General features: G+C 46.7%; 1 protein-coding gene across 2 annotated transcripts in view; it reads left to right on the top strand.

Moving 5' to 3' along the window:
• The window catches only part of RFX7 (regulatory factor X7), a 43,115-nt gene that overhangs the window by 15,589 nt on the left and 10,771 nt on the right, over positions 1 to 16,755 (top strand). Inside the window, exons 1-4 of one of the 2 annotated variants that reach the window (XM_081887582.1) lie at positions 1,820 to 2,384; positions 6,851 to 6,884; positions 11,597 to 11,679; positions 12,222 to 12,344. In XM_081887582.1, the coding sequence (XP_081743708.1) occupies positions 12,259 to 12,344 (86 nt within the window). In that variant the 5' untranslated portion in view covers positions 1,820 to 2,384; positions 6,851 to 6,884; positions 11,597 to 11,679; positions 12,222 to 12,258. Of the gene's footprint in view, positions 1 to 1,819; positions 2,385 to 6,850; positions 6,885 to 11,596; positions 11,680 to 12,221; positions 12,345 to 16,755 lie in introns of those variants that run through there. The other variant, XM_081887581.1, reaches the window with a different exon arrangement.

Here is a 16,755-nt window from a genome sequence, read left to right as displayed (position 1 = left end):
CTCTTTATGACACCAAACTTTGTACTAGTCACATTGGAACAGTGAGAGATGCTTACATCTTTTGCAAGCAACAAAGCAAGACAAAATAAAGCCCAACTGGAGGAGCCATGATGTCGAATTGAGAACGGAGAAAGTCTAGGTTGGATTTTGCTTTGGCTCATTTATAAGAGGTGGTGGACTTATCCCAGTCTGAACACCTTCATGGCAGGCCAAGCTCAGGGGTTTCACAGTAGCAGCCTGAGTCTTGAGGATGACCAACTCCTTGTTACTTGCAAGCGACATTTTTTCTGCCTTCACGTAAGTTGAAGAGAACATGACGTTGATGCTTTTATCACTTGCTGGTGGTGCTGGGGAAACAATTGTAGGTTCTTCAGGAGCCTTTGTTTAAGTAATGACCTTTGTTCATCGCAAGCAAGATATTATCTACTCAATGGGTTCCTGTTTTGTTTTGTTTTTTTAAACCAAAACCCTCAAATTCCAGTTACATGGATGCATTTTCTGGCTGCCGTGGACAGTTAAGCTTTTGCAAAACAACTTTCAGTTCACTAAAAGTCAAAGCTTGGAGATGGGAGTTCGAATCTAAAAAGATCTATGAACTTGATTGTTGATTTTGGGCAAGACATTGTCTTTGACTCAGAGTTTCTCATGAGGTATTCATTGTTTTATTTTACGTAGATGGTTGTAGGAATAGAAAAGTTGCACCTTGTTGTTCTTCCTCAAGCAATTATTGCTGGGCCAGAAGAAGGAAGGTCCTCTCTCCGTAGCAGCAAGGAGTGGGCTGTGCTGCTGCTAAGGAAGGTCACCTAAACAGCCCCTCATGCCTTCTTTTTGGCTGCTCTGCCCCTCCCTCCACTGTCTTTTCTTCTCCTTCCTCACTGATGCTGCTGCAACCTGGTGAGCTCCTTGTTTGCAGAGTATTGTAATCCACGCTGCCAGGAATGTGCTGTGTTGTCAATGCATTCTGCTTGGCTCCTGTTGTGCAGGGAAACATTAAGCTGTTGATACTGAGTAGAGGCAGCCTCTGTTGACTTAATATATTATATGGCGTACAGTTTGTGTGTGTGTGTGTGTGTGTGTGTGTGTGTGTGTGTTTAAAGAATGTAAGAAGAGCCTGGGTGCTGGACCAACCCAAAGGGGGTTCATCTAGTCTAGGGGTCAGCAACCTTTTTCAGCCGTGGGCTGGTCCACCGTCCCTCAGACCATGTGATGGGCCAGACTATATTTTTTGGGAGGAAATGAACGAATTCCTATGCCCCACAAATAACCCAGAGATGCATTTTAAATAAAAGCACACATTCTACTCATGTAAAAACACCAGGCAGGCCCCAAAAATAACCCAGAGATGCATTTTAAATAAAAGCACACATTCTACTCATGTAAAAACATGCTGATTCCCAGACCTTCCATGGGCTGGATTGAGAAGGCCTTAGGTTGCCTACCCTGATCTAGTCTTAGCATCCTTTTCTCACAGTGGCCAACCAGATGCCCCCAAGGGGAAGCCAATAGGTAGGACATGGGCACATGAAACCTCTCCGCCCCACTTTTCTCCAGTATTCAAAGTATTCAGAGGCATTTACTGCCTTTGACTATGGAGGCAGAACATGGCCATAATGGCTTGTAGCCATTGAGAGCCTTATTGTCCTCGATGAATTTGTCTAAACCATGGGTTCCCAAACTCTGATCCACAAGCCTCGTTCAGGTGGTCCATGGTGTATCTGTAGATTTGTGACTGAAGATGGTAGACAGCACATCATCACATTAAACACCTGTGCTGATTTCTTATTTTTATTGTTTCTTTTATTATTATTTCTGTGGAATAGTGTGTGTGTGAAAGAGAGAAGTGATTAATTGACACCTTATTTTCAGTTGCCCCTGCTGGTTGGTTGGTGACTTGTTCTACTTCTTTAGTTGAGGGTGAAGGTCAGCTCCCTTTCCCTTTGTACCCCACCAAAGCAAGTTACCGTTGTGTTTGGCTGCTTTGACCTCTTCCCCTCCAGAAATGGATGATGGCGGTGGTTGTTTGATTTGGGGCCTTTTTTGCAGTGGCTTCCTCCTTTGAGGAAGTCCTCTGGTTGCCTTCATTACAGGCGACTCCCCACTTACATGGGGGTTATGTTCCGGTGCATAAGTGGAAAACATGTAAACACACTTTCAATGCCCTCTCTCCCACTCTCTCTCCAATCCAGATCAAAAATACTGTACCAAAAATATCCACAACTGGAACTGAAGCTGTGGGGCCAGCAGGAGGCTGGAGGACGTGCAGAAAGCAAAGCCCTGCTGCGCCTCCAGTCTCCTCTCCGCTCTCACTGAAGTCCTCTTCAGGCTGCAGGGAGAGTTTCCTCTTGAGCCACGAGGACTCTCCAGCTCTCTCCCTCCATTTCCTGGTATGAATTAAATTACAGTACAGGAGACTCCCCACTTATGTGGGGGTTACGTTCCGGCCCCTTGTGCACATAAGTGATATATGTTTAAGTGGGGTGCACCCCGCTGCGCCTCCAGCTCGCAAAGAGACCCTCCCTGGAGCTCAAAGGGGACGTCCTCCTTGGGCTCCGGGGAGGGTCCCCTTGAGGAGATTTCACCCCTCCCATATCCAAGAATCTGCTGATGTTCTCTGCTGATTCTCCAGAGAGGAGGGGCGGTTTCTGCTCTCTACTTATTTCGCTCCAGCCTCACATCAAAGAGTCAGAGAGAGAGAGAGACTGAGTGTTAGAGAGAGACCGTGTGTATAGATAAGGTTGCTGCTAAGAGCAGCTGCAGACACTCAGTGCAGTTCAGCATTTTCGTTTAGACCTCATTTAGCTCTGTACATAGTTTTGTATTATAGTTGTAGATAGAATAAAAGAAGATATTCTACAGAGCTGCTCTCTGAGTCGTTTATGCTCTGCTGTACTCTGCTGTGCGACGACTGTCTACTTGTGGAAGTGAATCCGGTGCTCACAACTCTAAGCTGTGAGTCCACAGCACTTTGACGTGTTCCTGTGCAGAAGGTGGTCTCTGGAAGTGCTACCCAGCTCGCCTAGCCCAGCCGGGGCTGAAGTGCATGAGTCCAGTTGGTGGCACTGGCTCAAGGGCGATGCTGACACCCCTCACAAGCTGGAGGTTCTGTGGGACTTGGTTGAGTCTCTCCCCCCACTTCTGGGTTTCATGCGTAACCAAACCAAAAGCCTCCCCAAATCTCCTGCTCCTGACACCTCCGAAATGCCTTTTTGCCTGCCAACTTCTCAGCCTCATGAGACCAGCACTGACCCTCCTCACTGCCCCCTAAGCAACTCCCATCTTCCAACATCCCTCCACTCAGGTGCCTCTGCTCCTGAAGCTACCCTCACAAAGCTTTCTCTGTCCACCCTGCAAGGCTCCCTCAGCTGGTACCTGCCACCAGGCCACTTCCGAGTCCCAATAGTGCTTCGTGCCCAGCAGGGCCACCACTAGGACCAAAACAAGGCCCAGCCAGGGCACCCAATTGATGTTTGATGATTCAGCAGTAAACAGCGGGTTTTCCCAGGGAAAGCGGTGGGACAATACTAAAACCTCTAGGACCCATGACTAGAAATCACGGGACAAAGAGAAGTGTAGGTAAGCCCTGAGTCAGGCCATTTATCCATTTAGCTTTGTATTGTTCACACTGACAGGCAGTAGTGGCTCTCTAGGGTTTCAAATGAGGAACATCCCCTGACATACCTGCCTACCTACCTACCTACCTAGAGATGCCACAGAAGATTAAACCCTTTGTGGCATCACAGTCATGGCCACTGCTCTCCCTTTCTGAAGTTCTCGCTCCTTGAAGGGGATAATCAAAGTTCTGTGGAGCTCCATTGAAGGAAATGTTTCTGCTGCAGTTTCTTTTGCACCCCTGGCACAGTTCAGGACAGCATGGTATTGTCACATCCCTGAATCTGATATTGTAAGCGGAATTGATAAGAGGTGCATGGCAAGTTGGCGCCTCGATCACAGTAGCCCAGCCTCCCCCAGCCTGGCAGCCCCCAGATGGCAGTGATGGTCCAGTACATGTGGTTGGGGAAGGCTGTGGTCGCCTGATGAAAGAGCCCCCTCTCAAGCCGTGTGTCGATTGCATGTTCTTTGCATGATTGCTCAGTTGCTGCCCCCTGTGTGTTGCTGAGTGTGTGGTGTGGAGGCCTTCTCTTGCCCCTTGGAGAATGACCCACATGCCAGCCGTGTGCTACCCCTATCCTCATGCTGGATCTTGCTGCCTTCTCTCCCCCACCCCCCAGCTGATGCATCTGTCCATGTGGTGATCTGATGCTTGCTCATCAGTAAAGGTCATGGCCGAGTCCCTGGGCAGAGTAGGGGCTCCGCTTCCTTCTCACCAGCTGCTCTGCTGCCCATGAGAGAAATAGGTTAGGCACCAAATGGACAGATGGATGGGCAGCTTTGAGGCAGCAGACAGCTGGTTTAACCCCCTTTGGTCTCTCTGTGTTTGGGTGCTTGCTGTTTTCTCCCGAGCAGGAACAGCCATGCAACTTCCATGCAACTTTGCTCTGAAGAAGCAGACAGACCTTCAGCAAGCAGTGTTGTCCAAGACAGTTCCTTCCTACACAGCAGCCTGGGCATGGAGGCTGCTTCTGTCTGTGGCACCCTTGACACATTTCCATTTAAAAAGCAAACTGGGCAGGGGTGACTTGATAGAGTTTCATGAAATTTCTTTTTTTTTGGGGGGGGGAGTTTTCCCGCTCTCCCCCCTGCCTAGTGCTAGAACCCCCTGAGTCCACACAGTGAAATTAACCAGCAGCCAACTTGGGGCAGACTGTATATAGTTTTGTTTCATTGTATGTGTAATATAAATTGTCCATATAAATAATATATGGAATAACGGGATTAGGATGGTGAATTCACAGCAGGGTTGGTGGATGAATCATGGTTGTAAGGTAAGAACCCTTAACTGGTCTCTCTGAGAAATAGGGTGCAGGAGGCTTCGACTTGATCCAACGAAACACTTCTCGTGATTGAGGTGGGGAAAAGGATCTCCCCGCCCCCCCCACCTGTGGTGTGTGGTGTGTTTTGGATCCCTGGAAATTAAACTTGGGATTGGAAGTGGCAGCCTGGTTTCATGAGGAAGTCGGCTGAGACTGACTGACTGATGACCACCTAGATGTTGTATTAATGGCCCAAAGCAGCCACTTCCCCAACGTGGTGCCCTCCAGATGTTAGGGGCCACAGCTCTTACCAATTAGCCAGCAAAGCCAGTGGGCAGGATTGACGGTGGAGGGTTGGGATCCAAAACATTGTGGAGGCTGAGGAAGGTGCACACAGGCAGAGGAGAAGGGACAATACTGTGTAATAAACCTGTACAGAAGGAGAGCCACCCTCCCTGCTTTCCTGTCTGAATGCAAAGCTTTTGGGATTAAGGAGGCCAGAGATTTGACAGGAAAGTTGGGCATTTGAGAGGCACATTATCAGGTGGGAAAGAAGTGGCAAAGCAGGATGTCTTGACTTCCAGTGTGTTTCTGGGTCCAATTCAAGGTGCTGATGTTACCGTTCAAAGCCCCAAATGACATAGGCCCCAAATATCTAAAAGGCCACCTCCTGAGACCGTCTCAGGTGTTAAGAGGGGCCTGGTTGGTCGTACCGCCTCTCTCAGAAGTTTGGGGGGATGCCCAAGATAGGGCTTTCTCTTTGGCAGCCCCTAAGTTGTGGAGCTCCCCACAGAGATGCACCTGGATTCCTCAGTATACGAGTGTTACACCTGTGTCACTTAAGCTGTGTGTTTTCAGGGCCCGCCCTATTCTTGTGCACGTAACATGTTTTAACTGTTTTTAATTCTGAATTATTGGGACGCGGGTGGCGCTGTGGGTAAAACCTCAGTGCCTAGGACTTGCCGATCGTATGGTCGGCGGTTTGAATCCCCGCGGCGGGGTGAGCTCCCGTCTTTCAGTCCCAGCTCCTGCCCACCTAGCAGTTCGAAAGCACGCCTAAGTGCAAGTAGATAAATAGGTACTGCTTTCTAGCGGGAAGGTAAATGGCATTTCCGTGCGCTGCGCTGGTGCTGGCTCGCCAGAGCAGCTTTGTCACGCTGGCCACGTGACCCGGAAGTGTCTGCGGACAGCGCTGGCCCCCGGCCTCTTAAGTGAGATGGGCGCACAACCCTAGAGTCGGACACGACTGGCCCGTACGGGCAGGGGTACCTTTACCTTTACCTAATTCTGAATTTGTAATCTGCCCTAGGACCCACTGGTGAAGGGCAGGGAATAAATTTATTAATGGTAATAGTAATAAGTAGACATTGTGGCAAGGCTTTCCAAAGCGCAAGCGGGCTGCTCACAGGCAATTTTGGAAAAATGGGAAGTGGGGGCAGAAAGCAAGCCTGTGGTAGAGAAACTTGGAAGCAGGAGGAAGGGTCTGTGCTGAGTGCCGAAGAGGACAGGCAGTGACTGAGGAAGACTTGATATTATAGCCTGCCTTTTGAGCAGCAGAGCTTGGCTCTGAAAGCCATATTGTGTAACTGTGTGTGGTTTGTAATGCAAGCCGGCCAGCAAGCGCCAGGTTCCTGCAGCGGTTGTTGCTGCCACCTCCAGATGGGAAAACACGTGGATCCTATTTCTGAATAGTGGGACTTCTCTGGTGCTGGGTTAACAGGTGTTCAGTACCTCCTGGCATTAGCTCTTAACATTTGCCAGGGAAAGAGTGGTGTTTGGTTGCGTCTATATCAGGAGCGGTTTTTCTGTTAAGTCTTGAGATGTCATGCAGATCGGTTGGCCGCTAAATGAGGTAAAATGCAGCATTTGGGTTCTTGCTTATTGACAAAGGTTGTGCTGCTATAAATCTTTAAATAAACCTGCAGAAATAATGACGGGTGAATATTAACTTTCTGTTTTCTTTTTCCTTCACTCTCCAGCAAAACTGTACAATCTAAGGTGGACTGCATTTTGGTAAGTAGCCTTGAAACCAAAGTTGCTTTCATATTAACCTAGCCACCTCTGCTTCCAACTCTGTCGTACGCTGCCAGCTTCTTTAAAATACCCCAGGCTGGGAAGCTTGAATTGGAAAGCTTTCTGTAGCAGACAGGGAGCAAAAGTACCCTCCTCTTGCAGAGGAGGCTTTTGTCTCATCACATGGGAAAAAGACCCAGCAGTAAGCTAAAACTAGATCTTTTATTTAACAACACCAGCCCCTACTTGTTTTATAAGAAGCCAGGAGAAAAAGAGGTGGAAGAGAAACTGAAACTCACAACTCAATACAGTGGTACCTCAGGTTACATACGCTTCAGGTTACATACGCTTCAGGTTACAGACTCTGCTAACCCAGAAATAATGCTTCAGGTTAACTTTGCTTCAGAAATTGGGTTCCGGCAGCGCAACGACAGCAGGAGGCCCCATTAGCTAAAGTGGTGCTTCAGGTTAAGAACAGTTCAGGTTAAGTACGGACCTCTGGAACGAATTAAGTACTTAACCTGAGGTACCACTGTAAGGCCATTTTGCTTTCTGGGCCTAGAATCTTGGGAATTGTAATTAGTTAAGGGTGCTGAGAGGGACGTGGGTGGCGCTGTGGTCTAAACCACTGAGCCTCTTGGGCTTGCTGATCAGAAGGTCGTGGTTCGAATCCCCGCGACGGGGTGAGCCCCTGTTGTTCGGTCCCTGCTCCTGCCAACCTAGCAGTTCGAAAGCACGTCAAAAAGTGCAAATAGATAAATAGGTATGGCTCTGGTGGGAAGTCAGGGGTCCCTTTACCTTTTACCTTTAAGAGGTTCCAAAACTCTTTGCAGGACCCAACCAGCAACCAGCCAATTTTTTCTCCACCACAGAATGGGCAGGAGGCGCTTGGGCCTTAGTCTTTAGTGGCAGAATTGTGCGCTCTCTCTCTCTCTCTCTCTCTCTCTCTCTCTCTCTCTCTCTCTCTCTCTCTCTCTCTCTCCTGGTTTCTAGCAGTGGAAAGAGAGTAGAGAGCCTTCTCTGATTTGTATATATACATTGATAATGACCACAAATAAAGTGATTTTTTTGGTCATCTGGTAACTCAAAGGTTTATCTGGGGCAAAACAAGCTGTGTGTGTGTGTTTGGTAGAACTCCCTCTTGCACTTTGATGTGCTTTTGAACAGCTCCTGCCAACCTAGCAGTTCGAAAGGAGGTAAAATTGCAAGTAGATAAGTAGGTACCTGTCAGGAAATTGCCATCGGAAGAACAGGTGGTGGAAGGGCTCCAGGAGAATAGGAGAGACTCTGCAGCAGAAGAGGGAACCAGTAGGGGGGGAGCAGGAGCTCCAAAGGGAAGGGAATCGGAGGAGAGGCTCTGGGACACTTCCAGTGAGAACAGCGAAGAGGTATCAAGGCCCCCTTTAGGAACCCCCACCCCTCGCCGGAAACTGTCACGCAGGGAATCCAGGAGACGTGTTTCCGTTAAGCAGCTTTTATGCTGGAAGCGTTTCCGCAGGCGCCCACGGTCGGATTCTACCAGCGACTGACGGAGCCATGTCAAAGGGCTCCGCTCAAGGCAGAGCTTTGCTACGCTGAGCAAACTCTGAGGGACCAACCCTTTTACGCACATTGTCCCATCACAGTACCGTTCTGGTGGGAAAGTAAACGGCGTTTCCGTGCGCTGCTCTGGTTCGCCATAAGTGGCTTAGTCATGCTGGCCACACGATCCGGAAAAACTGTCTGCAGACAAACATCGGCTCCCTAGTCCTGTAAAGCGAGATGAGCGCTGCAGCCCCTGAGTCGTCTGTGACTGGACTTAACTGTCAGGGGTCCTTTACCTTTTTTTTTTAAAAGGGTGCTGAGAGTTTTTAGGAGACCCCAGTTCCCATCACAGTTTCAAGAATACTCCTAGGAAGATGGATTGACTGTTAAACCCATTATAACTCTTAGCGCACCCTTAGCATAACTGCACTTCCCAGAAGTCTTTGGGGGAAGCCATGATATTTTTTTTTTCGAAAAAAAGAAACTATTAATTTTCAGAATAAATGCAAAATACAAACAACATCAAACATACTGATACAAAAGTAAAATAAAAAAATTGGAAGACTAGACTGGATAAGAGAGAAAGGAAGAAAATGGAAAATAATACCCTACATTAATTTGTGTGATGCATCTTTTACAATCACAATCCAAGGCACCTAGAAAACACTTTATTCTAATCTTCTAAAATATATACTCTCCACAAACCTAATGGGACCATTGTTCAGTCTCTGTGATATATATCAAATATATAGACTAAATAGTATAAAAATGATCTGATTTAGATTCTCTCCTAGTTACTTTTCTTTGATATGTAAGGCGTTTAGAGAGAGCTAGACTGTGATTTAATTTGTTGGCAGCTGCCCAGATTGGCAGGGGTGACCCAGTCAGATGGACGGCATATAAATAATGTAGTAGTAGTTGTTAAGGAAAATTCTGGGTTGAGAGACTACTCAACAGCCCAGCTCCTCGGGGTACCAGTCCCCCGCGGGTCCATGCGGTCAGTAAACATAGGAAATTCTAGACAAGCAATTTGGAGCAAAACAGCAGTCAGTAGGCTTAGATCCTTTATTGTTGTTCAACAGGTAGCAGCGAGTAAACCCCGAGGATGGGGTGACATTGACTTTTAAAACTTCCCACCACATCCCAGAATACAGTTCGCACAGCATCATTGATATATCATCTTTACATCACTGACGTGTCACCAAAGGGAGGGGTAGACAGGGGTTACACTAGTTCAACCTTGGCAAACATGTCCAGACAAGTCCTTGGTCCAAGCATAGGCAAAACATGTCAGGGCAAGACCCAGGTATAAGATTAGCATAGGCAAACACCTCTGAAGTCCCATCACCCAAAGTGCAATAGAGCTTCCTTTGCATGTCTGGACCCCTATGCAAGACTGGTGATGGGATTACCATAGGTTTTCCTTGGCCAACAATCAGCTCAGCAATTGTCACTTCTGGTTACTTCCTGGAGTCCCTTTTTTCAAGGGCAAAATAGCGTTGGAATGGAGGAAACTTGCAAAGGAGGTAATTTTATATTATTTTTAAAGCTAGGTAACTTCCCTGAAGTGTCCCACGAAGAGTCGGACACGGCTAAACGACTAAACAACAACAACAACAACTTCCCTGAGCTGTCAAGTTGAAAGGATACATTCAGGCATAATATTTGTAATATTTTACAACTTTAAAGATGTTTCTTCCCCCATAATTTCCGTAACGTCGTCGTCATAGTATATCCCAGACTCTACCCAACCAATAATCAACCAAGGGAGGTGTCAGGGAACTGCCATCGGAGAGTCAGGTGGTGGAAGGGCTCAAGGAGGCTAGGAGACCCTCAGATGCTGAGGAAGGAACCAGCAGGGGGAGAGGGAGAGTTCCTGCAGAAACTCAGGCGGAGGAATGGCTCCAAGATGCTTCCAGTGAGAACAGCGGGGAGGGCTCAGGACCTCCACTGGGGACGCCTACTCCGCGCAGGAAACTGTCACGCAGAGAATCCAGACGGAGAGTTTCCGTTAAGGAACTCTTATGTTTGCGTAAATTCCGGAAGCACCCACTGACGGATTCTGCCAGCGATTGAGGTAGCCATGCACCCATGGCTCCGCGGACTGGGAGAGTTTAGAAACTGATTCGCAGAGCCTGGAGGGCTTAAACGCTTACGCACGAGTAGCCCCCCTAATCCCATAACAGGAGGTTAGCAAGATTTCCATTGACAGTCTATTGACATTCATGCCACCACTAGTAATAGAAATACCAGTTTCTTATGAGATACTGTGGGATTTGTATTGCTTTTTATCAAAAGCAAGGCCAAGACTGGATCTGGTGTTAGTGATTGATCTATGTTTTGAGGGATAATGCTAAAAACCTTTATCCAAACACTATGTAAAACTTCACATTCCCACCACATATGAATATATGTTCCAATAGTATTACTGCCTCACCAGCATAGTGAAGAGATGTTTGTATTGATTTCTGAAAGCCATGTCGGAGTCCAATACCACTTAAGTATTGTTTTTAGAGTGGATTCTTGAATCCTAGAAGATAGTAGTTTTCAATGGAGCATTTACTCAAATTTTAACCTACTCATGTTCATCAATCTGAAATTTAAGGTCACCATCCCAGGATATCCTAAGTTGCTGGGAGGAGCCCATTGCCTAGCTTATTAGCAACTTGTAAATATTGGATACCAAACCTTTAAAATTCAGAGATATTTGAGCAACTAAGGATTCAAAAGTAGAGAAAGTAAACAACCCCCCCTTACAAGGTAGAGATTTAGCATATGTAGTAATTTGAATTAACTGTGGTATATTTCCAATCTTTTCCTTTAAGGTAGACATGGAAGGATGACTATTAGGAATAATAAACTTAATTCTATAAATTCCTGCTGCCTTCCATTCTTTATATTGTACATATTTATCTGTAAGGCAGAATGATGGGTGGTCCAGTACGGGAATTAAAGGGGATGTAGGCAGAGCTAAATGTGAACACCATCTCTTAAAGTGTTTAAAGTGGTATGATACCGATTTAAATGTATAGTGCAGATGGGGCCTAAAAGATTGAGGACACAAGAAATTTAGAGAAGAGTTCTGTATTGATTGCTGAAATTGAAACCATAGCAGTTTAGCTGTAATTACATTTTGTGCAAAGATATACACTCTTCGCTACTGACTCTGTTAAAAATTCTGTATTTAGCAAGAAGTTGAGAAGTTTACAGATCTACAGAAACTCTACCTCTACCTTCAGCTGCCTTCTGGTCCTAGCAATGGAGAGAAAAGGTATGTACGCGTCAGAATAGTCATATAATTCACATTTGCTGACTAATTTCCTGTTGTTTGATGTGACAAACAGATGTTTTGTTGAAAGGCTGCTGAGGAAGTTGGAAAGACAAAGAAGTTTGTACCTTGTGGCAGTCTGGCTGTGGCTCTGTCCCACTGCCCAGGACCAGACCTCATCATTGGGGTGGGGTTAGGGTAATAGGCATGATGGAAAAGTGGGGTGGGGGTACTGCCTTTGCTGACCAGCTCCCTCCCCTTGCTGTCTCTGCCATTGTGGGTGGTGATAGCTTTTTGTTCATTAGATATTATCTTACTCTTCCTTTGATATCTCAAAAGTGCATCTATATTTGAGGTGTTGGCAATAGGCAAAATTGCAGAAAGCAGATTGGTTAAGAGTACAGGTGATCTATTGAAATTGGAACCTCCATGGAACCCGAGTCTGCCAGTCTGTCCTTTCTCTGGCTTAGGATTCAGTACACACTGGATGGTAATATCGCAATAATAAAAGTCGTCCTAATTGACCCTCTTTTCTCCTGGCTCAGCGATCAGCTGTCTGTGTCATCCAGCCGCGCCCAGCAAATGCACGCCTTCTCCTGGATCCGTAACACCTTAGAGGAGCACCCAGAGACATCCCTCCCCAAGCAGGAGGTGTATGATGAGTACAAGTGAGTGTTTTCAAATGTATTGTGGGGAGGTGGGTTTACTTGTGCACTGGGAGAATATCAAGGAGGAGGGAGGGTGTCCCTGATTAAACAATGAAATACTTACTTGTGCTGCAAAGCAGAACAGCACCGCACAAAGCCGGGCAGGGGGAGCCCTCTTGAATAGTGGAGGGCAGGGGTCGGCAACGGTTTTTGAGGCCGAGCCGGTCCACTCCCTGGCAGACCTATCAGTGGGCTGTAGTATGTGCACCCGCGCCCACTCGTGCGCTCAAGCTATTTCCAGTGCTCTTCCGAGTTGGAAGAGCGCATGCACATTGGCGCTTCTCTGTCCCGCGTACGCTATTTTTGGCGCTCTTCCAACCTGGAACTCTGTCCCCGCAGCGAGAAAAAAAATGGCGCTGTGAAAAAAGCATAGAATCCCCACACCAATCCACGGAACCCACTGCTGCCGCACACTCACCTAGGCATCAGCAGTGATGGGCAGAGCATGGCATGTGTGTGGCAGCAGCACCCTTCCCAGCTGAGACCACCACTTCACTTTTTTTCATGGGCCCTGCTGCTAGGTTCTGTCTCACTAGGAGAGTTGCACAGGCTCAGCCAGACAATGGCAGCATTGCTCGTTCAGCTTTCAGGTTCAGTGTGCTGGCAAACGTAGCCGAGCGTCTCTCCTCCCGTGGCTTTGTAAATTATTAATCCCTGTTGTACGGCCTATAAAAGTGATCCCTTGACCCACAAAGGCTGCATGGTAGATGGCCGAGGCAACAGTGCTGAGGTGTGTGTGAACCAAAGGGCAACAGTAAAAGCTATTTGAGTGCCGAAATGTACTAGATGGAAGTGGGGTGCTTGTCTGGGCACGGGAAGTGTTTCATGCCCTCTGCACTTGCTAGTCCGGCATGAAATTCTTCCCCCTTTTAAAGGCAGCCCTGTGGGTTCTGCCGTGCCCTTTCCCTTCTGCTTGAAGGCTTTCCCAGGGAAAGCCCCAGAGGGGGTCCCATTACAGGTGTCTCTCAGATGTGGTCCTCAGCAGCTGAGGAAAGCAGCCTCTTGGATTCTCCCCTGGAATGGTCACATCCGGGCTGTGTGGGCAGGCGATGATGGGTGCTGCAGTATCCTGCCTCCACTGTTAACTTGAACTGCCACTCCTGTCTGTTTCCTGCTGCACTTCCAAAGAGAAGGGAGGACTTTTGGGGACAGGTTATAGCTTAGTAGTAGATTGCGGGCTTTGCAGGTGGAATGACCCAAGGAACTTGTTTGGCTAGGGATGATGGGAGCTGGAGTCCTGCAGCATGTTGGACCACAGGTTCTTCATCCCTGGTTTAAAAGGTGCATACTGCTTTTCCAGAAAGTAGTCTAAAGCACTTTGGAGCTGATCGACTCAACATAGATGGCCCTCATTTTGATCCTGTGACTGATCCCCTGTTTTTTGGGGGGGTTGGTTGGTTGCTTATCACTGGAGGGGCTGTAGCTGAATGAATGACAGAGCACATGCTTTGTGTGCTGAAGGTTGTAAGTTCAGTTCCCAGCACTCCCAGTTGGCAGGCAGCTTTCTGTGGCTTAGTCAGAGCATACCACTGACCAGGACTTTGGGGAATTAATAGCTGGACAGTACCATGTTGGCTACCCTGGGTTAGATAGGCCAGTGATTTGGGGACAGGCCAAAGCTATATGGATGGATCAATCTATGGTCTTAGTATATAATGTGCATTAGCAGTCTAAGACAATAGCCAGTTACATCTGGGCAGCATAGTTTCCTCTTTCTAAAAAAGGCTGTGTGTGAATGAGGCTTGTTTTTTTTTTTGCTTGGCTTTAGCCAATTCCAGTCCTTCCTAATGCAGGAGCAGGAAGCTTCCTACCTGCAAGTCTTATGTACAGGAGTTACAAAAGACTGACTAGAGTCTTTGGAATATGTACTGGCCAGGAATCAAAGATCACACGGGAAATGTTGAATTGTTTGTTCATCTGAAAACTTTTGTAGGCTGTCGGAGGAGCACCATTTGGAAAACTTGATTTGCTTTCTTGTCCAAACGTGGTGCAACATTTGTGAAAATTATACTTATAAAATATGAAAGGGGGTGGGTGGGATCAGACCTGTTACTTAGGGACACTTACCCATTATATGCAAGCCTCTTTGAGATGAACAGAACCTCTCCAAACTGAGGCAATGGGCTGTGAAATTGCAAATGCAATTTAGTGTAAACAGGTGTAAAGTGATGCACATTGGTCATTAGAGGGGGGGGGGAATCTTTGTTTCACAGTTATTCTGCTGGGGTCTCTGATGGTGACTGACCAGGAACAAGACCTTGGGGTTGTAGGGGATAGCTTGATGAAGGTGTCAGTCCAGTGTTCGGCAGCTGTGAAAAAGTTGATCCAGGAAGGGAATAGACTTCCAGGACTTCTGGGGAGGAAGATGGCAGACTAGGCATCTCTTGCGAGATAATTATGTGGTGATTAAAGATAGCCAACCCATAAGTCTTGGTTGTCACACTCTCTCTGGGAAAACAGAGAGAATGGAAAATAACATCTGATTCTCTGAAAAAGATGCTGGGAGACTGAGAAGTTTTGAGGGACCCAACAGGGGTGAGTAACCTAGACCAGAGGAACTGCTCAAACACCTCATAGTAGTCCTGAGAGTGAGTCCTTAGGGCGTAAGGCCAGCAAAAGCTCCATTTATTTTAATTACTTTTGAGACTGTTAGAAATTATAACTGACGTGATGGTTGAAATTTGAGTCTGGAATGTGAACTGATTCCTGGCTTAAGAAGAGACAATCATTAAATAGCTGAATGCAAAACAGAAAGCATGTTTTAATTCTTTGTGTCTAAGAAAGATTCTAAACGGTTAAGGGGTGTTCCAACTGTTAGAACTCTTTATTTTGTTTTATTTTTAACCTTTCGTTCCTCTGGTGAAAGTGCTGGCTGCAAAAGTTAAACTAGTTTATCTATGCCACTGTGGGAAAAGAATGTGGTCTGGAGATAAGGAGACTAAGATCTTAAGGTGGAGAGTGTGGATTGTTAATAAAACCAAGAACACTCAGTATGGCAGAAACACTGTTGGGCACCCCATTGACTGCTGGCATCATGCAGCAACTACTAGATGAGCAATTAAAGGAAATCAGGGCTGAGATGGATAACATGGTGAATGAAAATGGAACCGATAAATAATGTGGTTAAAGAAGACACAGAACCTTTGGATAATAATACTGATAAAGGAACAGAATAGGAGTGTGGAATGGTAGAGCTGAAGGCAGTAGATGATGAAATGGAAAGGACCTTCACACAGGTGACTGGAGCAGAGAAATAGTCATGTGGTGGAGTTACGATGTTGGAGGAGTGGAAAGAATCATAGAATCATAGAGTTGGAAGAGACCACAAGGGCCATCGAGTCCAACCCCCTGCCAAGCAGGAAACACCATCAGAGCACTCCTGACATATGGTTGTCAAGCCTCTGCTTAAAGACCTCCAAAGAAGGAGACTCCACCACACTCCTTGGCAGCAAATTCCACTGTCAAACAGCTCTTACTGTCAGGAAGTTCTTCCTAATGTTTAGGTGGAATCTTCTTTCTTGTAGTTTGGATCCATTGCTCCGTGTCCGGTTCTCTGGAGCAGCAGAAAACAACCTTTCTCCCTCCTCTATGTGACATCCTTTTATATATTTGAACATGGATGGAGAGATTAAGAAATATTCTGAGCTGGCAGAGAAAACAGCTGAGAGGAAAAGGGTTTTGTGTACAATTTGGAGTGAATTTAGAGGAAAATGCTACCAAGCCTCTAGCGACTTTCCCGGGAAAAGAATGGAAGAAGAAGAAATGGAAGGAACTTTTTTTTTCTAAACTAGGTTGGAAATCACAGCCAACAGAAGATGTGGAACTAGGTGTGAATTAATGAATCTACAATTAGTAAATAACCATGGATTACTCATTGAATATATGGCCACAGCGGGGAATCTCCTGGGTGAATAAAGGAGGATTAATCTGGTTCACTGAGGAGACTGTATGCAAGTGAAGGTGAGGACTGGCCAGTGAAGGACCCTGTGTGAGAGGCAGGGAAGGGAAGATCTCCCAGAGTGGGAGGCTGAGAGAAGAATCCCAGGTGAGAGCTGGGAAGGTCCACCCCCTTCTGTGTGAGACAAGAATTAAGTTCTGCCTTTGAGAGAGGGCTTTGTATTTACTTTGGGTTTTTTGCTTTTTGCTTTTTAAAATTTAGATTAGTTTGCTTTTTATTTCATTGTATGATGAAAACGTTTCCACAAAAATTTATGTTGGGGGGGGGGGAACTGCCAGTATCATTATGCCGTTATACATATATGTGGTTGAGACCATACTGGAATGCTGTGTACTCTTCCGGTTGCCTCACCTCTGAAAGGATATTGCAGAGCTGAAAAAGGTTCAGATAATGGCAACTAAAATAATTAAGGGG

The sequence above is a fragment of the Podarcis melisellensis genome (assembly GCF_964234715.1).
Source record: "Podarcis melisellensis genome assembly, chromosome: 14".
In the NCBI taxonomy this organism is placed as follows: Eukaryota; Metazoa; Chordata; class Lepidosauria; order Squamata; family Lacertidae; genus Podarcis; species Podarcis melisellensis.
The sequence above is the reverse complement of the archived record's forward strand: the minus strand, read 5'-3'. Positions and strand labels throughout refer to the sequence as shown.